The sequence below is a fragment of the Tursiops truncatus genome, chromosome 1 (genome assembly GCF_011762595.2).
Source record: "Tursiops truncatus isolate mTurTru1 chromosome 1, mTurTru1.mat.Y, whole genome shotgun sequence".
Taxonomy (NCBI): Eukaryota; Metazoa; Chordata; class Mammalia; order Artiodactyla; family Delphinidae; genus Tursiops; species Tursiops truncatus.
In genome coordinates this window covers 155531221-155552698 of record NC_047034.1, presented here as the reverse complement: position 1 = coordinate 155552698, position 21478 = coordinate 155531221, and the positions used below count along the sequence as shown (strand labels likewise).

General features: G+C 52.1%; 1 protein-coding gene and 1 long non-coding RNA gene across 3 annotated transcripts in view; one reads left to right on the top strand and one right to left on the bottom strand.

The window, feature by feature from the left end:
- LOC117307823 (uncharacterized) overlaps positions 1-5652 on the bottom strand; it is an 8817-nt gene extending 3165 nt beyond the window's left edge. Inside the window, exon 1 of the long non-coding RNA XR_004521720.2 lies at positions 5252-5652. This is a non-coding gene — a long non-coding RNA (uncharacterized lncRNA). The remainder of the gene's footprint in view (positions 1-5251) is intronic.
- On the top strand, positions 3567-21478 carry TFAP2E (transcription factor AP-2 epsilon). Of its 2 annotated transcripts, XM_004314664.4 has the most exons (7): positions 3567-4124; positions 4449-4928; positions 5518-5569; positions 16118-16340; positions 17711-17829; positions 18376-18517; positions 20301-21478. In XM_004314664.4, the coding sequence occupies exons 1-7, from the start codon at positions 4098-4100 to the stop codon at positions 20581-20583; spliced, it is 1326 nt and encodes a 441-aa protein (XP_004314712.1). In that variant the 5' UTR covers positions 3567-4097; the 3' UTR covers positions 20584-21478. The 2 variants fall into 2 exon arrangements, with proteins under 2 accessions (XP_004314712.1, XP_019793697.1); XM_019938138.3 differs by lacking the exon at positions 16118-16340 and having other exon boundaries at positions 3568-4124; positions 17680-17829.

Here is a 21478-nt window from a genome sequence, read left to right as displayed (position 1 = left end):
CCCCCAAAGCAGCAGCAGACCATGCAGAACATCCATCTCCCTGGTAGCCATAAGTGAAATCATTCATTTATCAGGTGACCTCCCCAGATTATACCTGAGTTCTATGTCTAGCTACCCAGGGTCACGTTCACATGGAGGCTTCCTAAAGGATGCCTCAGTAGGCTGAGGGATTCATAAACTCATCCATTCATTCATTTGTCATTTATTTAATGAGCGTTTGCTGAGCACCTGCCATGTACCAAGCCCAGCACTAGACTAGACATATTTTCTCTTTCTCCTTTCATCTTCTTCTTGTGAACTGGTTCCTGAGGCAGGAAAGGAAGATTAGGTTCAGCTGCAAGGAGCCTAAAATGCTGGTTACAGTGTTTAAAATTTTTCTCCCCAAAGATGAGCCATGAGGAGCCACAGGAGAGTTTTTAGTCAGGAGGTAACATGGTCCAGTCATTTTTGTGGAAGAAGAGATATGAATGAAGGCAGGAGGCCATCTGGGGGTGGGGGGTTGTTGCAATGGTCTAGGCAGTGGTATTCAGACTTGACTTTGCTTCTGAGCCACCTTACAGGCAATGGCTGGGCCCCACTCCCAGAGTTACTGATTCAGTGGGTCTGGGTGGGGTCCAAGAACTGGCAAGTTCTTCTAACAAGTTCCCAGATGTCGTAGGTGATGCTGGTCCAGGGACCACACTTTGAGAACTACTGGTCTATGAGGAAGAGTATGGTAGCTTAAGATGCTGACAGAGGATGGAGAGAGATGTTTAAGGATTAGAAATGACAACACTCTATGAGGATTAGCTTATGGAGGTGAGGGAAAGGACAGAGGCTGGGATGGCTCTTCTTAATTTGAAGGATGGTGGTGCCACTTAAAGAACTATAGAACACAGGAGGAGAGGCAGGCTGGGGTTGGTGGTGGGGGTGGAGGAAATGTTGAGTTCAGTTTGGGCCTTGGAAAGTCTCAGATGGCTGCAACAAGGTGTCTGGAGGAAAGATCCAGCTGGCAAGTGCATCAATGGGTCTGGATTTTTGGTGAGAGATACAGACTGGAGATAACAAGGTTGGGAGATAACAGCAGACAGGTAGTCATTAAAGTCTTGAGAGGGGATGAACTCACTAGTGAAGAGTGTAGATAGGAAGAAAAGGCAAGAGCTGCAACTCTGGGAATGAATAACTGACCTTAAGGATGTGAGTGAAAAGAGGGGAGATAGAAAAGGAGACTGAGGGACTTGCCTGATGGTCCAGTGGTTGAGAATCCACCTTCCAATGCAGGGGACGTGGGTTCGATCCCTGGTTGGGGAACTAAGATCCCACATGCTGCGGGGCAACTAAGCCCACGCTCCACAACTATTGAGCCTGCGTGCTGTGGAGCCCACGCCACAACTAGAGAGAAGCCCGCATGCCTCAACGAAGATCCCACATGCCACAACTAAGACCCAAAGCAGCCAAATAAATAAATAAATATTTTTTTAAAAAAAAAGACTGAGAAATGGTCAGATTAGAAAGGAGGAGAAAAAAGCAAGAAGAGGTTGTCTTAAGCTGCAGGGAAGTAGGGTGAGGAAACCCAAGGAAGCCACTGGGCAGGCAGTTCTTCTGGCCTTCCCAAGCCTACTGGAGAGAGCAGGAGAGCCCCAGAGCTAGGCACAGGCATCATCAGCCTCGCTGCTCCTGGACGTCTCCCAAAGGGGTCCACCGAGCTGCATGCATTCAGTCACACATACACCTGTCCTGGAGCCTGATATCTAATGTCCTGTGGCTGAAGTTGAGGGTCGGGGGAAGAGGGGTCTCACCATTGACTCACATATCCACACACATAGACACGCACACACACACACACACACACACACACACACACACTCCTGACCTCTGATCTGTCCTAGGCATGAGGTTGCAGAGCTGCCCAATTTTGCTTCGTCTACCACCCTAGCTGGTGGTTCCACCTTCTGGAAAGTTCTTAGTGATGAAACGTTGCCTGCTTCTAGCCTCCTCATTCCCCCAAAGCCTCCCAGGCTGAGATGACCCAGACCTGAGTTCTGCACCTGCCGTGTGCCTTCTGGGATGCCCTCCTCAAGTCTCCTCCACATACCTCCCATGCGTTAATGGTGTCACCTCTATCTCCCTTTCTCCTCTAATTTAGCTCAATATTTTTACCTTTACTTTCTCATCTTCCACTTCATTAGAAAGGGGCCTAAGAAAACATCTAGTCCTCTCTTCCTTCCCGTACCTTTTTTAAAAAAATAATTTTAAAAAAAATTTTGGCCATGCCGCACGGCGTGTGGGATCTTAGTTCCCTGGCCGGCGATTGAACCCACGCCCCTTGCATTGGAAGCACACAGTCTTAACCACTGGACCGCCAGGGAAGTCCCCCTCCCATACTTTTTTATTGTTGTTTGTTGTTGAAGTTGCAGAAACTGAGGTCAGAGAGGAAAAAGGTCTTGCCCAGAATCACACAGTCCATCGGAGTCAGGACTAAATTCTAGGCACCTGAGTCTAAGGCAATAAAGCATACTAATTCTGAACCCAGAAAGAGGCTAGAAGCAGACTACACCAGCTCTGCCACTTAACTAGCACCTTGATCTTGGGAAAGTCATGTCACCTCTCTGTGCCTCACTTTTCTCAACTGAGAATGGGGGTGATAAGGGTTTCTATCTCATAGAGCTGTTGTGAGAGTTAAATAACTCAACACTCATCGAATACTTAGCATAGAGTCTGGCACACTCTGTAATGTTTGCTGTGATTATTTCTACTCTGCCCTGGTCTGAGCATCTTCCCTTTTTTAATTTTTATTTTTATTACTTTCTTTTAGCACCTTCCATCTGCTTTCTTAATTCCCATTCATTCCCCTTAGCATTCCTCTCATTTCCCTTTCTTTAATCCTTGTCCCTGTTCCTTAGGAAGGGAGGGTTGGGTTTTGAAGGAAAGAAAGATAGAGTGACTGCAGGAAGTGGAACATGCTTGAGAGCCAGCCAGTGCCTGCCATGGTAACACACAAACACACAGCCTGTGCATGTTAGTGTGATGAGAGCACACGGTCCACATGATGTCAGTTACACACAGCTTCACTCAACATCCTCTGGGAGCCCACACTCAGTCAGCCCAGGCCCTCATGGCTTCAGAAATATCTTGAGCCCTTCTCAGGTGGAACTCATGATGCCCAACCCCAGTGTCAGGCAACTGTCTCTGTCGGGCCAGTTTGTGTCTCCAACTTCCTCAGACCCTGGCTTGGCACTGGGAGTTACCAGCTGGGAGAAGCCTGAGTGAAGTATGCACCCTCAGAGGGGCTTTGATCCAGAAACGTGCAGAGAGGCTGTGATGGCCCCCAACTCACACACACACACACACACACACACACACACACACACACACAGGTACTGACATATGTGTGCCCATGAGCCAGCAGGCTTGAGTCTGCAGCTCACAAACTTCTTCCACCTTCAAGACTGCCCACTTCATCCATAATCCGGTGAGGCGGTTAGAGAAAGGACTGATACCCATTTTACAGACAGGGGAGCTGAGGCCGAGGAGGAGTAGTGCTTTGCTCAAAGGCAAAGGTGCAATAGAACCGATAGCAAACTAGGGCCCTTATGTCCCAGCCTCGAATCCTTCTCTGTTTCAAGGTGACTGGGAGCTTCGAGCCTAGAAAGCGATCAGACAAGCGCGGGTTGGAATCACAACCCTCTATCCTTCCCAGGGGGTTGCGCCAAAGCTACGCCTCCTCTTGGGCTGTCGCTGGGGAGCTGGGAGAAAGCGGCCCTAGCATATCTCTTTAATGCGCGCCCCCGGAGGCCCGGCGCGCCCCCGCCACTATAACTGGAGTGCATGGAGCAAGCTGCGTTCAGAGGAAGAAGGGCGGGCGCTGGGCGCCCGTTGACCGACTTTTCCAAGTGCGATCAGCGCCCGTCCGGCCTACATCCCGCCCCCATGGACCCGCCCGGGGGCGCCCACTGCTGAGGACCCGATGCCTATTGGGCTCCGGGCTAGGTTGCACCCCGCCACCGCAAAGTGACCCCCCGCGGGCCGTGCAGGCTCCCAGCACCTCTTCCCGCAGAGCTCGCCGTCGGGCGAGGGCTCCACCGCCGCCACGCCTCACGCCCCGCGCTGCCCGCCCCATGCTGGTGCACACTTACTCCGCCATGGTGAGTAGTCTCGGGCCCGGGGACACCGGGGCGTACCGGGCCGGGGATCCGGCAGCCTGAATGCTGGACCTTCCGAACCTCCTCCTCCAACGAAATTTCGGAGGGAGGGGGCCACAGCGACTCCGCCCGCTGAGAACTGTGCGCGCCGGAGACCGCTGTCCCCAGCCCAAGGCTCCCGCGCCCACGGGTCATTCAGAGATAGACCTCGGGCCTCGGGAAGCGGGCAGGACGGCAGCTGGCCCCTCGGGAGCTGAGGAGGGTCCTTTCGGGCTGGGTCCTTTCAGCTGCCGATGGGTCGCCTAACGCGCCCCTTTTCTTCCCCAGGAGCGCCCCGACGGGCTGGGCGCAGCGGCTAGCGGGGCCCGCCTGTCGTCGCTGCCCCAAGCGGCCTACGGGCCGGCGCCGCAGCTCTGCCACACGCCGACCGCCGCCGCCGCTGACTTCCAGCCGCCCTACTTCCCGCCGCCCTACCCGCAGCCGCCACTGCCCTACGGCCAGGCGTCCGACGCCGCCGCCGCCTTTCCCCACCTGGCCGGAGACCCGTACGGTGGCCTGGCGCCCCTGGCACAGCCTCAGCCTCCGCAGGCTGCCTGGGCCGCGCCCCGCGCCGCCGCCCGCGCCCACGACGAGCCGCCCGGCCTGCTGGCACCTCCCGCCCGCGCCCTGGGCCTCGACCCGCGCCGCGACTACACCGCCGCTGTGCCGCGGCTCCTGCACGGCCTGGCAGACGGCGCGCACAGCCTGGCCGACGCGCCCCTCGGCCTTCCCGGGCTGGCGGTGCCGCCGGGCCTGGAGGACCTGCAGGTGAGGCCCGAAGGGTCCGGGATGGGCCAGCATCCGCTGCGGTGACTTAGGACCTGGCTGGAGGCAAAGAGTGACCAATGCAGGAACCCGACTTTTCTCCCAGCCTGCCACTTCTTGCTCGTGACTCCCAGGATGAGTCCCACGTCCTGAGTTAGACGCTGCCTGGCCTTTCGGGCGGCCTGACGCTGAGTCCGTGAGCAGGTGCCTGGATGGCGGCGACCCTTCGCCGAGTAAATGGGCAGAGGCCGAACCACTTTTGTCCCTCTCCGCTGGGCAACGTAGGGAACCTATGCCCAGTCGCGGTCTACTGGAGCAGCCTGTACCTGGAGCGAAGCGAAGTGGAGGAGTTGCCTGTCTAAGGTTCCAAAATGCCCTTTTTGCACGGCATGGCGAGGCACCCAGGGCTCCAACTCAGCTGCAAATGGTGGAGCGCCGGTGAATCCTGGTCCCGCCCGTCGCCGGCTGCAGGCGACGGGTGGTGCGCTTTGGGTGAAGCAGACAGGACAGGGACCGGGGACAGCAGGGGCTTGGGAAGCGAAAGGAGACTAGATCTACAAGCGCCCTTACCACCACCCTGTCCTATTTGCAGGCCATGGACGATCCGGGAATGAGCCTCCTGGACCAGTCCGTGATCAAGAAAGGTAAGGAATGGCGTGCATCTGCCAGGGCAGAACCGGGCGAAATGGTGCAGGCCCCGGCACACAGACCCAGTTTCTTCCCCTGTGGCGCGTCCCTCCTGTGCGTCGCCAAGCTCACTCTTTACCAAGGCAAGGGCACTCTTTTGGATCTGGAGTTAATTTGCAAAACGAGTTAAACCACTTCTCTGTTCCCTAAGAGGTGTTAATGGGAGTGCTATTCCCATGGATGTCGTTAAATGATTTCCACTTTACCAAGCCTTACCATTTCCTAGCCTGTCTGGTGCTTTCTGCCCCTCCCTTCCTAGCAGGGCCTTGGGGACCTTGAGGTTTCCCTAGGGAATTTTTTCTCCATTTGGGAGCCTCTTTCAGCAGTTTAGGAATAGGGGAGCTGGTGTGTGACTATTGTGTCGGGCTGTGTGCAGGAGGGTCAGGGCTTGGGCGTTGGTGTCTATGTGAGTTTGGGATCCTGTACATGTCTCTCTGTTGCTTTCCCAGTATTTCTTGGTGTCTCTTGCTGTGAGTGTGTGACGTGTGTCTGTTATGTTGGTGTAATTTCCACGTGTTTGGGGGTCAGGGTCCCTGTTGTATCCCAGAATTTGTTCTTTGGCACTGAAGATCTTTAAGCATGTAGGGTTGCTCCCTGTGTATTTTCAGGATGTTTGTGTCTCTCTGCCCTTGGAAAAGCCAGGGGTTTGAGATCTGCCCTCCAGTGGATTTTCAGGCCTGTGAGTTCTGACTGTGACAGGGAAAGGTGAGAAAGACAGAGATTCAGAGAGGCCCAGGGATAAATTTGGGGCAGGTGCAGAGAGGAATATGGAGGCACAGACAAGCCCGCTGTACCTGGGGCAAGCGCTTGAGCCGGGATTGGCTCAAGTTGTTTTTCAAACGAGTGAATTCAAGCCTGGGCTCTGTTTGCCCTCCTTGAGTCCCGGGGAGGTGGGGTGGGGGGAGCTGCATTTCAAAAGTTGAGGCTGAGTTACCGGGGGCTGGGAGTTAGCTGGACCACCTGGTGTACCTGTGGGGAAGATGAGGAGACAGGCCTCCCAGAACGTGGGAGAAGGGAGCTCCGGGTATTGGGGCTGTTACCTGGAGCTGGGGTCCGGGCAGGTGTACACTCAGAGCCAGCTCTTTGCTGGCGGCCGCTGCCTTGCTTTAGTGGATTATTTGGAACCCGACAGAAGGGAGAGCTCGGTCTGCAGCGGCAAGAGCCTGCCACTGTGCTGTCCATCCAGAAATTCAACCATGGTCTTGGTCCCCAGTTCTGACTCCTGCCCGGGCTCCACAGGCTACGGGGGCTCGGGCTCACTGACTCCCTCAGGGAGGCCAGGACCTTGCATTTTGGGAAGGAGCTTGGGGATGTCTGCCCTGGGGAAGGGTAGAAGGACCAGGTGGGGCTCTGAGTACTTTAAACCCCAATCCCCTGGCCAGAGCCAGGACAAAAGACTGGCTACCAAGAAGGAACCAAAATTGCCTCGAGTTAGTTTCTCTCAAAGGACATCAGCTTTCATAAATCCCGGGTCCTAGGGGTGCGCCGGGATCCCCAAAGAACACAGTGAGTGCAGCCGGGACTGTCCCGAGTGCTGCACACGGGCTCCGGCGGGTGGGGGATGGATGTGGGCACTGGTGCTGTTCGGGATGTCGCCGACACGGGCGTGCACACCGGCCAGACACCAGTGTCAGCCCGTCGGTGGCCCAGTGGAGCCCGGCGACCTGAGCTGGGGACTGCGTCCTGGGGGCCCCAACCCGGACATCGAGTCACAGCCCGGAGCAATGCAGCAAAGGGGGAGGGATGAGAGCCGGGGCTCCCAACGGAAGGAATAGGCTGGTTCCTGAGTCGCGAGCTTGTCCTTCGGCTGGCCTGGCGAGCCTTTGAGGAGGAGAGAGGGTCATTGCGGCAGAGCCGATCTGCGAGGTCCGGACCTCGGGGCGGGGTGCGTGGGCGGGCGACCCAACTGTGGCTAAGCAGGTGGCCCGGTTGGAGCCCTGCGCCCTGGAGCCTCCATGCCCCACGCGGCGGGTAATTTTCGTTCGGGCCCTCCGCAGTCACTGCGGAACTCCAGCCACACCGCCAGCCACTTGGGCGCAATTGATTAGCGTCCTTCTTCGCCCTCAGGCCTTCTGAAGGCATCGGGAGCCCCGGTCGAGTCCTGAAGTCCTCCGGCACCTGCCAGGGGCGGTGGAGGACCATCCCACTCAGACCCGGACCCTGGAATTATAGAAGGTCGTTCTTGGCTAGCTGAAGCAAAGGATTCATTCCTCCAGCTCCTCCCGGCCCTGGCGGGAGGGGCAGCTGTGTCACGGGCGGTTGGAGTCCTAGGCTGTGAAAGGGAGGCGGCCCCAGCCCTACACCAGAAGCAGTCTTGCTACCGCAGGGAGGCCTCGGGTCTCGACTTCGACAGTGCGTCCAGGGAGGTTGTAAAATCTTCACTACTCCAGGCAGGGGAGGGGAGGCGAAGTCCCCGCCCCACCACACACTTCCAGGTCGGCAGCCCGTTGTAGCCAGGGCTGCCGGGGCAAGGATGGCAGATGGGGCTGAGGCTGACCCGAAGGGAAGTGGGGAGCCCTCAATTTTCTGCCCACATTTGTCACTTTCAGTTTCGTGACTTGTCCTAGGGGCACAGAAAGCAGGCGGGACTGGCCTGAGAGACAGACATGGACAGGAATATTTCCCAGCCAAGAAAGGCAGTGAACAGGGTCTGTATGCCTTGTAGTGGGAGCTCAGAAGAGGAGCAGTGATGCCTGAACTTGGGAGGCTTCCTGAGGGAGAGGCAGCAGGGGGCTCAGTAGGTGTTCAGATTTGTTGAATGAAGGGTTTGGAAGTCTGAGTGCATTTGGAGAGGCGGTGTACAAAGGGCCGAGCTACTTCCGCTCCACTAGGAACAGCATGTGCCTCTGCCCTCTCTTTGGAAAGCCAGACAGGTTTAAAAAGGTTAAAAATCTCCGTGGGTTTCAGGCTATACAGTCACAGCTGGAGGGGAGTGGTTTGGGGATGAGAATTGAGATAATCCTCCTTTCCTCCGAGGAGAGTGGGTAGTTGCCTAATTGGGGGTGGGGAATCCCTCTCTGCTGGGTTCTGTTGTCCAGTCTCAGGGCAGGGGATGATGTAAGTTCTCTGCTCTCCCTGGATCTGGGGAAAGAAAAGGGAGATGGGGAGCTTCTGGGCTTCCAAGTGAATCTACAAGCAGGGCCAGGACTGGGGTGAGGTAAGTGAGGAACTCACTTGAGGCAAGATTTAGGAGGGCGCCTAAAAGCTCAGTAATCAAGGTAAATGATACATCTTAGTGCAATATGTTTAAAATTTTTTAATGCAAAAAATATCCACAATAAACGAAATATCAAAATTTACGTAAAGATGGAATCTGACCCTGCACTTCTACATCCCTGCCTCACTTGCCTCCCAGGCTACCATTGGCCCCAGAATGAGACAAAAAAACTGGTGCCCATGCAGATAGACTGGGGACTGTACCTGAGGGCAGCATAGAGCAGGGCAGTGAACGGTAGCAGTTATATTTAAAAGAAACCCTCTAGGGGAGAGGGAAGAGGGGAGGGGGAAGGTAGGAGTAGGGGATTAAGAGGTACAAACTTACTATGTATAAAGTAAATAAGGTACAAGGATATGTTGTACAACACAGGGAACATAGCCGTTATTTTATAATAACTATAAGTGGAATATATCTTTAAAAATTGTCAATCATTATGTTGTACACTTGCAACTTATATAATATTGTACATCAACTATACCTCAATTAAAAAAATAAAAGAAATCCTCTAGCAGTTAGTGAGAAGGAAACTTAACCAGCAGGTCCCACTGGGGAGATGAGGGGACTCAAGTGGGCTGGGAGGAGGGTCACGACCCCTCCTGTCTGCCTTCCTCCTGCTGCCCCTTCCCCCCAGGCTTTGGACCTTAAGTGGTACCTTAAGTGTGGTCTAAGGAACCACATGCATCAAATCCCCAGGGGTGCTTGTTAAAAAATGCAGATTTCCTGGGCACCATTTCGCATCTACTGAATGAGAATCCCTGGAATTGTGGCCCTGGAACTTCATTTCTTTAACTGATTGATTGAAGTAAAATGTACATACCTGAAATTCACCCATTGGAAAAGTACAGTTCGATGATTTTTAGTAAATGTATGGAGTTGTGTAACCATTACCACAGTCTGTTTTAAGACATTTCCAACACCCCCCAAAGTTCCTCCATTCCCAGTTGTAATTAATTCCCACTCCAGGCCTTAGGCAACCCCTGATCTGCTTTCTGTCTATACGTTTGCACATACTGGACATGTTATATAAATGGAACATATAAGTATGCTGACTTTTGCATCTAGCTTCTTATACTTATAATGTGTTTGAGGTTCATCTGTGTTGTAGGCTGTATCAGTAGGTCATTCCTTTTTTATTGGTTAGTAGTACTCCATCGTGTGGATGTAGCACATTTTGTTTATTCATTCAGCAGTTGATGGACACTGGGGTTGTTTCCACTTTTTGGCTAGGATAAATAATGCTGCTATGATCATTTACACGCATGTCTTTGTGTGGACATACGTTTTCACCGCTCTTGAACTCCTAGGAGTGGAATGTCTGGATTTTATGGTAAGTTTGTCTTTAATTTTTTAAAGAATCTCCCAAGCTGTTTTCTAAAGTGGCTGTACTGTTTTACATTCCCACCAAGAAAGTGTGAGAGTTCCAGTTTCTCCACATCGTCATCTGCACTTGCACATGTGTCTCTTTTTGATTATAGCCTTCCTGATGGTACCTCAGTATCCTTTTAATTTGCATTTTCCTAATGACCAATGATGCTGAGCACTTTTCCATGTGCTTACTAGCCATTCATATATCATTTTAAGTGAAAAGTCTACTCATATATTTTGAACACTTTCTAATTGGGTTGTATATCTACTCACATAGTCTGAACATTTTCTAATTGGGTTGTATATCTTACTATTGGATTATAAGAATTCTTTATGTATTCTGGATACACATCCCTGATAAGATATAGGATTTGCAAATATTTTCTTCAAGTCTATGGCTTGTCTTTTCATTTTCTTAATAGTGTCTTTTCAGGTGCAAAAGTTTTTGATTTTGATGAAATCCAGTTTATCATTATTTTCTTTTATGGATCATGCTTTTGGTGTTATATTAGGAACTCTTTGCCTAACCCAAGGTCATGAAGATTTTTCTCCTGTATTTTCTTTTAGAAAGACTTGCAATTTTAACCAACTTTCCAACAGAGTCTATTGCACACGCCCCAGAATCAGTGGTCAGACCATATCTACCACCTGTGGACAGAGTGTGTAGACTTGCGTGTGTGTGAGAGTCTTGTCTGATAGATTGGCTAACTAGGAGCTCTGTCTGTAGGACATTCCTATGTCTGTAGGAGTGTGTACATGTGAATGGCTTCTGCGTTCATGACCAGGGGGACACCATGGGTAGACCACTTCAGCTTTAGGACACTGTGGTGTGGGAGACAAACACTGGTCCCTGCTTTGCAATCCGTACTAGTTAATTCCCACCTTCGTGACTGCTCCTGTCCCAGGCTACCTGCTTCCCTAACCCTGGCCTCCAGACCTCTGTCATTTTTGAAGGAAGAAGCTGAGGAAAAGGGTACAGACAAGTGGGGAAAGCAACAAAGTCTGTAATTCGTATACACAAACACGTGTCCACCTGTCATGCGCTACATTAGCCGCACCTATGTTTGCATAAATCTGGCATATACTCTATGTTTAAATATATCAGCAGGAGCAAAAGCACTTGCAGATATCCTTATGCACGTTGCCACATTCTTGCAACAGTCGGGCAGAGCCCATGTGTATATAGCTGGGGCTCGGTATTTGTTGTTGAGTAAGTGTGCATATGCACAGTCTCACCCTCAGTGCCCTATGGCAGGGCATGTAGTTTTTATGTATAGATGTTTGTGTGACACGTGTGCTCACATATGTCCCTGTTTGTACATGCGCAAACAGCTTCACCCAGCTTTGGTCTCTCTCCTCTCTCACAGTGCCTGGCCTCAGGGGTCCCCAGATTTTAATAAAAGCTGGATAGAGGTGGCTGCTGGGGGAGAGAAGAATCTTCTGTTCCTCTGACCATTCCCTCTGGCTAGGAGTCATGGGAGAGAGGACAGTCACTTTGCCCTTCTTGTTAATTTGTTAATTCCTAGTTTTAGTTTTTTAAGTCGAGCATGAGGTATAATTTATGTATAGTACAGTTCACCCTTTTTAGATGTGCATTTCTATGAATTTTGACAAATGTAAACATATAGTCAAGATATGAAATATGTTAGAGAATGGTTCCATCACCCCAGAAAGTCCCCTCAAGGCAGAGGGACACAGGTGATGAGGGAGCCCGTGCAGAGGCCTGGGAGACACTGGGGTGGGGGGTGGCATGGCTGCTATTGCGTGTCCAATGTCAGTGTGTCTGTTGGGTCAGGACATTCTTGCTCCTCACTCTGAGGCAGAGGCTGGGATTAGGATGAGGGGAGTGAGGCAGGGTCGTGTAAGAGCAGGATCAGAGCCTGCTTCTATTTAAATTATTGATATTTTGTCACCGTGCATTTTTACATTAATTTTTACTTTTAAAAATATTGCATTAAAATACTGTTTGCCTTGATTGCTGAGTTTTTTGCTGCCTCCTTAAATCTTGCACCCACGACAAGCGCCTCCCCTGCCTCACCCTTGTTTTGGCCCGGCTCTGGGGACAGGGAACTTGCCTGGGGTAGGGCGTGTGCTGCTACTCTCTCCACCTCCCCCCACCTCTTCACTTCTCCCACTCAGCCCCATCCATGGCCTGTTGGCCCTTCCCTGGTGCCTGAATAGGGACGACCCAGGGCGGAAGGGCAGTTTTACCATCAATTGCTAAAAAAGGAATGAGGTTCCCTTTCCGACCCTCCCCTACCCCCACCCCGTGCATATATTGGCTGTGAGTCTTCACACTTTCTCCCATTCCACGTTTCAAGGGCCCTTGCTTCCCTCATTTATTCTACATTCACTGACACCCCCTTGTGCCAAGACTCTGCTCTCAGGCACTCCCAGTTGGTGGGGAAGACAGAGGAGGAAACAGACATGAGGTTCAGTGTGGTAAGGACAGCGACAGAGGGTGAAAAGGAGCAGGGGGTGAGGGCTTAGGAAGCTTTGCATTGGGGGTGGTGCCCGGACTGAGGCTTGAGAAGGAGGAGGCCCCGCTTAGTAAAATGGAGAAGGGCGCCTGAGACAGACAGCAAGCAGTTCTGCGGGGCTTAAAGAGCCCACACGCCGGTGAGCTAGTCGTCTCGCATCCCAGGTGGTGCTTCACACGTTCCATGTGACCTGTCCTGGGTTTTTAAATTTTTGAATCAGTTGCCAATGTTTAAAAATCCAGGGACTTCCCTGGCGGTCCAGTGGTTAGGATGCTTCCATTGCAGGGCGCATGGGTTCAATCCCTGGTCGGGGAACTAAGATCCCACAAGCTGCACAGCGCGGTCAAAAAATAATAAAAATAAAGTAAAAATCCAGAGATTTCACCTAGAAATCTCAAATCCTTGTCTCACCAGCAAAAACAAAAACAAAAACAAAACAAACCAAGAGTTCCGGCAATGTTGGTGTATCCTGCATGGTAACACTCAGCCAAGTAGCAGGTCTCCCACATCTCACTTACTTATGTTAACTCCTGTGCTCCCCACTTTGAAGTCTAGAACTGTGCTGTCCACTGTGGGAGCCAGGGGCCACGTGTGGCTATTGAGCACTTGAAATGTGGCTAGTCTGAATTAGGATGGGCTATAACTGTAAAATACGTGTTGAATTTTGAAGACCAAGTACAAGAAAAGAATGTAAAATAGCTCATTAAGGTATTCCCTGGTGGCGCAGTGGTTGAGAATCCGCCTGCCAATGCATGGGGCATGGGTTCAAGCCCTGGTCCAGGAAGATCCCACATGCTGCAGAGAAACTAAGCCCGTGCACCACAACTACTGAGCCTGTGCTCTAGAGCCCACGAGCCACAACTTCTGAAGCCTGCGCACCTAGAGCCCGTGCTCCACAACAAGAGAAGCCACCGCAATGAGAAGCTCGCACACAGCAACGAAGAGTAGCCCCCGCTCGCCACAACCAGAGAAAAGCCCACGAGCAGCAATGAAGACCCAACGCAGCCAAAAATAAAATAAATTACAAAAAAATAGCTCATTAATAATTTTTAAAATATCGATTGTATGTTTCAGTGATAATATTTTTATTTTTTATTTAAAAGAATTTTAATTTTTATTATTATTTTTTTTGGCTGTGTTGGATCTTTGTTGCTGCATGCGGGCTTTCCCTAGTTGCAGTGAGCAGGGGCTACTCTTCGTTGCAGTGCACGGGCTTCTCACTGCGGTGGCTTCTCTTGTTGTGGAGCATGGGCTCTGGGTGCACGGGCTTCAGTAGTTGTGCCTCGCAGGCTCTAGAGCACAGGCTTAGTAGTTATGGCTTAGCTGCTCCACGGCATGTGGGATCTTCCTGGACCAGGGCTCGAACCCGTGTCCCCTGCATGGGCAGGTGTATTCTTAACCACTGTGCCACCAGGGAAGTCCCGATAATATTTTTATATACGGGGTAAGTAAAATATATTAAAATTGGTATTAACATGTTTCTTACTTTTTAAAAATAGAGCTACCAGAAAATATAAATTTATATATGTGGCTTACAGTATATTTGTATTGGTCAGTGTGGGTCGAGAGCCTAAAGGGCAGATGGAGGACCAGGCAAAAGGGGTAGGCAGGGCCGGACCACAAAGGAGGGTGAAGGAGGACATTATGACAGTTAAGAATGTGAACTTTAAAGTCCATTGTCAGAGGTCAAGACCCATGTCTGCTCCTTATGGCTGTACTATCTTAACTTCTTTGAACTTTTAGTTTCTTCATCTTGAAATGGGGACAGAAAACAGCATCTCCACAGAGCTGTTAATGTGAAGCACTTGGTGTATAGTTGGCACTCACTGAAGGATAGGCAGCATCATTCTGCTCAGCTATGGAGCTGGAATTTAATTCTCAGGCACTGACGGGTTCTAGGCTGGGGAGTGATGGGTGTTTCAGAAAGATCCCTCTGGAGCAGGGGCTGGGCAGAAATTCAGGTGGGAAATGAGTGAGCGTCCCTGTACACCTGGAGAAGCGGCTGCATCCAGGGCACGTGGAGAAAAGAAAGCCCTAGTACGTGGTGATGGATGGGACGTGGTGGGAGAGGGCAGCGTGGAGGGCCTCACTGAGGTTTCTAGCTGGGCGATGGGATGGAGGGTTTGAATGTGCATCCAGAGAGGGAAAAGCTGGAGGGGCTCTGCCAGGCCAGGGACTGGGCCAGCCTTGCTTACCTCTGCCTTCCCAAGGCCTAGCACGGTTCCTGGCACACAGGTGCTCAGCAAATATTTGCCAAATGACTGGAGGGCCAAGTGCTGCCTTTGATACCATAGTCCAGGGCTTGCTACTGGTACTAAGTCTACCAGCTGTGTGATCTCAGGCACATTACTTCACCCCTCTGGGCTTCAGTCTCCTCATCTGTAAAAGGGGAATAATAACATAGCCCCCTGGTGGGTTGTTCTGAGGATTCAGTGAGGTTATCTGTATGGTGAGTGCTCAGTGACTGTTGGCCTCAGGCTCCCCACTTGATCCCCCTCCCCAAACACACAAGGCCTACCTTTTCTACCAAGGCTCTCACTTCCTTGGAAGAAGAGAAGCCCAAGGGGAAGCAAGTGCCTCAGTCATTCTCCCTTCCCCCTGAGGCTTAGCAGGAGAATGGAGGTTAGACTGCAGGAAGAACTTTCTTTTAGAGCCAAGAGTGTCCAAATGGGTGTTAAAAAATAAACTTCTCCGATTTCCTTCCCTGTCCTTCATAGATATTAGTAGATAATTAGAAAGCATTTGGGGGAGGGGGTGATAGAGTGTGTCTCTTCATTCTTGGTCTCCTTGAGCATCCCAGAGAGACTTGGCAGGAAAGGGGCCAGGGCTGGAGGCCTAATGGGGCCATAACCTCCCTGTCCCTGGGATGTGGGAGCCCAAGGCCCCCAGGCCTTTCACTGATCTGGGGTTGTGGGTGGGACGGGGGGATCACAAATGAGCAGGGGTAATCAGGGATTGCTTGTGATTGTGCAGATCTGGCTGGGCTCTGCCGCAGTGACCCAGGAATCCTGCCTCCAGCTCATATTCCATTTCCTTATTTCCAACTCCCTCTCTGATTACACATGGCAAAACTCCAAGACTGCTGAAGCTGTTTGAGTTTTAACAGGGAACCAGCCTGACTCAGTGAAAGAACAGGGGTTCAAGAGCCAGAGAACTTAGGGTTTAATGTCTACCACCCATGAGCTGAGTGAGCTAGAGTGAGTCACGTTAACCTCATTGTACTTCAGTCTCTTCCCTTGTAGAGCAGGCATAGTAGAACCTCCTTCCAAAAGGTGCTGGGACATACAGATGCAGCTGTGTGTACACAGCATGCTAGAACGGGGCCCAGCACATAGGCTGGTGCTTCAGCAATGCGCTCATGCCACAGTTGGCTAGTGCCCGTGTCCGGTGGTCCCTGGCTCAGTGTTGTCTCTCTCTCCTTTGCTCTTACTTCTGCTTCACAGTCCCCATCCCCTCCAAAGCCAGCAGCCTTTCGGCCCTCTCATTGGCCAAAGACAGCTTGGTTGGCGGCATCACGAATCCCAGTGAGGTCTTCTGCTCTGTGCCAGGCCGGCTCTCTCTGCTCAGCTCGACATCCAAGTACAAGGTGACAGTGGGGGAGGTCCAGCGGCGACTCTCACCTCCCGAGTGCCTCAATGCCTCTCTCCTGGGTGGTGTCCTTCGCAGGTAGGAAGGCCAGCCCACAACTTCCTGCACAGTGTCAAAGCTAAAATGTGTGGTCGTTTCAGACTTTCTCAGGGGATCGGAGAGGGGCCGGCCCCACCCCAGGCCACAGGGTCATCTCCACCTCAGTCTCCCTGGGGGATTGTGCATGCTCTCTGGGCAGGCCTAGGTCCTCAGCAGCTCCCATGGGTCTGTGGGCTTGGGGGTCGCGGGTAGAGAGGAGCCTGGGTACAGAGAGTGGATGGAGGACTCACCCACATTGGGCACGACGGACAAGGCTGGGTCTGGGGGAGGGAGAGGGCCATCTCCACCCCATCCCTCAGGAAAAGGGTCCCGAGGACCTAAGGCCCATTCCCTGTGTCAGTATAGGCCTCTCTGGTGCGTGTGTTTTGGGGTGGGGAGCATGGGGTGCATGGTTTGTCTTCATAGTTGTGTCTGTCTCTCTGTGCGTGTCCTTGTGCCTGGGTATTTCTGCTTCAGGGCTATGAGCTTTGATATGTTTGAGGATAGTGTTTGTGTGTGTGCACGTGTGCATGTGTGTGTATATCGGGTGTAGGAGTGGCCAGGAGTATATGTTTCCGTGAGTGTGAGTTTCCTGTGTTACCTTTAGTGAGATGTGTTGGTTACAGTGTTCTACTCTGTGTGAGTGTGTATGTTGTGTGTGTGACTGCATGCGCACGTGGAGCTAGACATATGTGTGTTTCCCTGTCTGTACCTTTGTGTGGGGCTTCATCTGTGCAGGTGTGGGAGTATCTCCTTATTCCTGGTCTCTTTGAGCATCCCAGAGCGGCTTGTATGAGTCTGTGAATGTCTGTACAAATGTCCCTGGGATCCTGACTTGGTGTGAACATGTGTCTCTGACTGTGTCCCTGGGTATTTGAGTCTGTGTGTCTGTCTCTATTGGTGTATGTGTCTCTATTCTTGGCCCTCAGTGTGCGTTCATCTGTGTATGTGTCTATGTGCCCCTGGGCAGCTGTGTATGTAACAGTGTCTCCCCATGTGTCTGTGTTTCCCTGTGTGTTTCAGGGTCTGTGTGTCCCTGGGTAGCTGTGTTGGTGTGCTCAGGTGGGAAAAAGGACCCTAAGATGCTGGTCCATCCTGCCCCACCTTGGGCTGTCCCTGTTATTGAGAGGATTAGGGAGAAGTGAGGGGTTCCTGGAGCTGCGTGCTAGGCCCCCCATTCCCATCTTGGCTGCAAAACCAGTGAGATTAGGAGATTGGGATCAGGTAAATAGAGACTCCAGAGTGTCCCCAGGACCAGACCCAAGCCTCAGCAGGGTTGGTGGAGGCAGCAAGGCCCTGTTGGGTCACTTAGCATACATGCTTCATCTTGTCTTCATAGTGTGTGTCTGTCTTTCTGTGTGCATGGCAAGGGCCAAGTCCAAGAATGGGGGCCGGTGCCTGCGGGAACGGCTGGAGAAGATTGGGCTCAATTTGCCAGCTGGTCGTCGCAAGGCCGCCAATGTGACGCTGCTGACTTCACTAGTAGAGGGTGAGGCCTGAGGGGACCTGTGTCATCCAGCGTGAGTGTGTGTGGCTGTCTCGAATGCAGGAGGGTGTGTTAGTCATGTGTGTGTTCTCTGTGCACCATGTATAAGTAAGGGGTGTGTGTGATACATGTGTACAGTCTTTAAGTGTATATGCAAGCACACATGTGCACGTGCTGGTGCAGTAGAGAGCGTGTGTGTGTGTGTGTGTATGGGGGGAAGAGTGGCCAGTGTTTGGATGTGGTAAAGAGATGAGGGGGTCAGAGTCCCTTCCTTGGAGGTTGGTGACTCTCAGCTCGATCATCTTGAGTTCAGGCTCTGGGACAACTGGTGGGCTCAGCTCCCACCCCTTAGCTCAGAGCCCATCTGAGGTAGCCCCAAGGGAGGGGCAGCGGGGTTGCGTCTAGAGCTGAGAGGGGAATCGAGAAAAGATATATATAGAGAAGCAGGATGGCCCCGGTCAGGGGTTGGAGTGTCAAGGCCATGCTCCAGGCTCAAAGGTACACCTGGCTGTAGTGACGGCTCATCTCTCTGCCTCCCCTCCCTCCTAGGAGAGGCTGTACACCTGGCCCGAGACTTTGGCTACGTCTGTGAGACCGAGTTCCCAGCCAAGGCGGCTGCCGAGTACCTGTGCCGCCAGCATGCTGACCCGGGGGAGCTGCACAGCCGCAAGAGCATGCTGCTGGCCGCCAAGTGAGCGAGAGCGCCACGCACCGGCTGTCATGGGTGCCGTGTACAGGCACATGTTGGTGCAGTGCACAGACACAGACACCAAGCATGGGCACAATGGATACCACTCGTGTACATGTGATGTACACATGGTACATGCAGCACTGCACACAGGCACACCTAGGTTCCATGCTGTGCACGTGACAGGGCACACATGGATACATGTGAACACAGCTGGGTTCTACACATCAGCAAACACAGTGTCACAGACAGGCTGACGTAAGTCCATGTGTGGGCACCACCAGCCCCAGTCCCGTCATGGGTCTGAGGTTCTCTGGCCTTGCTCCCCCTGCCTGAGCCTTGCCAATCAGCCCCTCTGCTCCAGTGACCTCCATCAGGGCACCAACACCCACCCAGACCCCTGGGTTGACCCCCCTTTGTTCTTACTTCACACCTGACCCCTCTGCAAGTCTCACTGATGCCTCCCTCACCACCACTCGCATGCCACCTCAACTCTGGTCTCCCAATCTCACTCCTGGATGTTCACTCCAGCGCCCCTCTGTTCCCCCAGCCTCCCTGCACATGCACTGATCCCTACCCAAGAGCCTTCAATGGCTCCCACTGCTACTGCAGTTGATTTTCAAACTAGGTTCTGTAGGGATGCCGCAGGGCCTGTTTAATGAACTGGTGTTCCATTAAGATTTAGTTTTTAGAAAGGGTCCCATTGCAAGAAGAGACAGACACGGGGGCGGGTTTGAAAACCACCATTCTGTCAAGTCCAGACTCCTTTGAGGGCCCCCATAATCTGGTCTGCACAAACTCCACCCGCTCCAACTAACCCACTTGCTCTCTCCTGCCCTCCTGTCCTTGGGCTTGCTCTTCTGCTTAGAACACCATCCAGTCCCCCCACCTAACAGTCCTTCAAATCACAACTCCATCCTCCCGCCTTCAAGGTTTCCTCAAGTCCCCTAGGCAGAATTGGAATCACAGACTCATGGGACTGCCATGACTCATGGGGCCTTTGAGGCTGCTCATATTGGAGCTGGAGAAACATATCTAGGGCAGGGATCACCTCACTCATTAATCAGCTAACTCATCAAGCACTTTCTGGGTCCCAGTCATGTCTAAGATGCTGACCAGGTTCCTTGGTGACGCAAAGGTGAGACACAAAGTGATTCTCCTGCCTGAGCCATATATCCAGCCACATACTGGAGATGGATTCAAATCCCAGCCTAGTCACTTGGGCAGGTCATCTAACCTGTCTGAAACCACCCAGTTTCCTCTTCCATGTGATGGGAATGATAATAACATTATAGATTTGTTGTGAGGATTAAGTGAGATGATACATACAGTGTGCTCGGCACAGCATCCAGGCCTCGATTCATGTTCACTGCTAGCTATTATTTCGGTTATTTAAGGCAGATTCTGGATTGTTCCCCAATAATTTCATAGACAAACCTCTTGAAGCATTGGCTGTTTTGGGTGGAGGTGGCAGTAGGAGAGGGAGTCAAGGAAAGTTTCCCGGATAAGGTAGGAGTTGAGCTGGACTTGGAACGTGGGCAGGACATCCACAGAAAAGGAAATCGTAGGGTATTGGCATGTGCTATTTATTAGGTGTGTGATATTGGGCAAATCAGTTAACTTCTCTGAACCTTAGTTTACTTTTCTGTAACACGGGTATGATCATTTGTAGACTGCTGGGTCAGCAATCATATATATAATGTATATAAAGTACCCAGTATGTGGTGGGTCCTTCCCTGGACTCAGACCTTTGTCCTCTAACCTCTGACCCTCCTTTCCCCACCAGGCAGATCTGCAAGGAGTTTGCAGACTTGATGGCGCAGGACCGTTCACCGCTGGGGAACACCCGCCCAGCACTCATCCTGGAGCCCGGAGTGCAGAGCTGCCTGACACACTTTAGCCTCATCACCCACGGCTTTGGCGGGCCTGCCATCTGTGCTGCCCTCACTGCCTTCCAGAACTACTTGCTGGAGTCACTCAAGGGGCTGGACAAGATGTTTCTAAGCAGTGCAGGCAGTGGGCATGGTGACACCAAGGCTTCGGAGAAGGATGCCAAACTTCGGAAGTAACTGCTTCCCCCACCCCATCCCTAAGGGGCTCCCAAGGTCTGAAATGAGGTCTTTGCTCCTGGGGGTGGGCCTGACAGGATTAAAAGGTGGGGTTGGAGTCAGGCCAGAAAGAGAACATTCCTCCAGAAACCCATGAGTTAGGGGTCTGGGCTGGAGTAAGGGGAGGTGGCCTCTGTGGTGGTTTGTAGATAAGGGCCCAGGCGTCTGCCTCGCGTGTGCAATTTTCTGACCCTTGACTGCTGAGAAAGGCTTGGACAGGAAATTGCATGGAAAAGCCTGGTTCTTGGGGCCAGCGCTGCCCATTAGGGTGCCCATTAGGGTGATGGGTGCTCCTAGAGGCCAAGGCCTTGCTGTTTTTACTAACAGCAGGAGAGGAATTAACAAACCAGGTGCTACTGAGGAGTTGGTGCCCTTCATCCCAGAATCTCCTACCCCCAGAAAAGGGGTGCTGGCAGGAGGCCCCAGTGGGCTCTTTGGACCCCTGCCACTCTTGGAAAGAAGTGGGCAGGAGGGGCCCTCAAGGAACAGAGAAGATAAACACAAATTGGATAACTTGAATCCAGGCTGCACTTCAGTCCTGTTGCTGTGTCCTATTTATTTATGTTGTAATTTAAAGTTTTAAAATGTTCAGTGCGACTTATTTATCCCAATGAGTTGAGGACTCGTTTCAATGTCTTCTGCTTATGCACCAAGATGTCCAGCTGGACCAGGATGGAGAGGGTGTTTTTGCTCGCAAAGGGCTGTTGGTGGGCCGGGAGGGAACAAAGATGTCAGGGACCCCAAGGTTGTTGCTGGGATTTTGTATTTGCTGTTGTTTCTCTTGACCCTGCAGTCAATGTACCTCCCCAACTCTCAGATTGCTTTCTCATTCTCTTAATAAAACCTTTTCATTGGA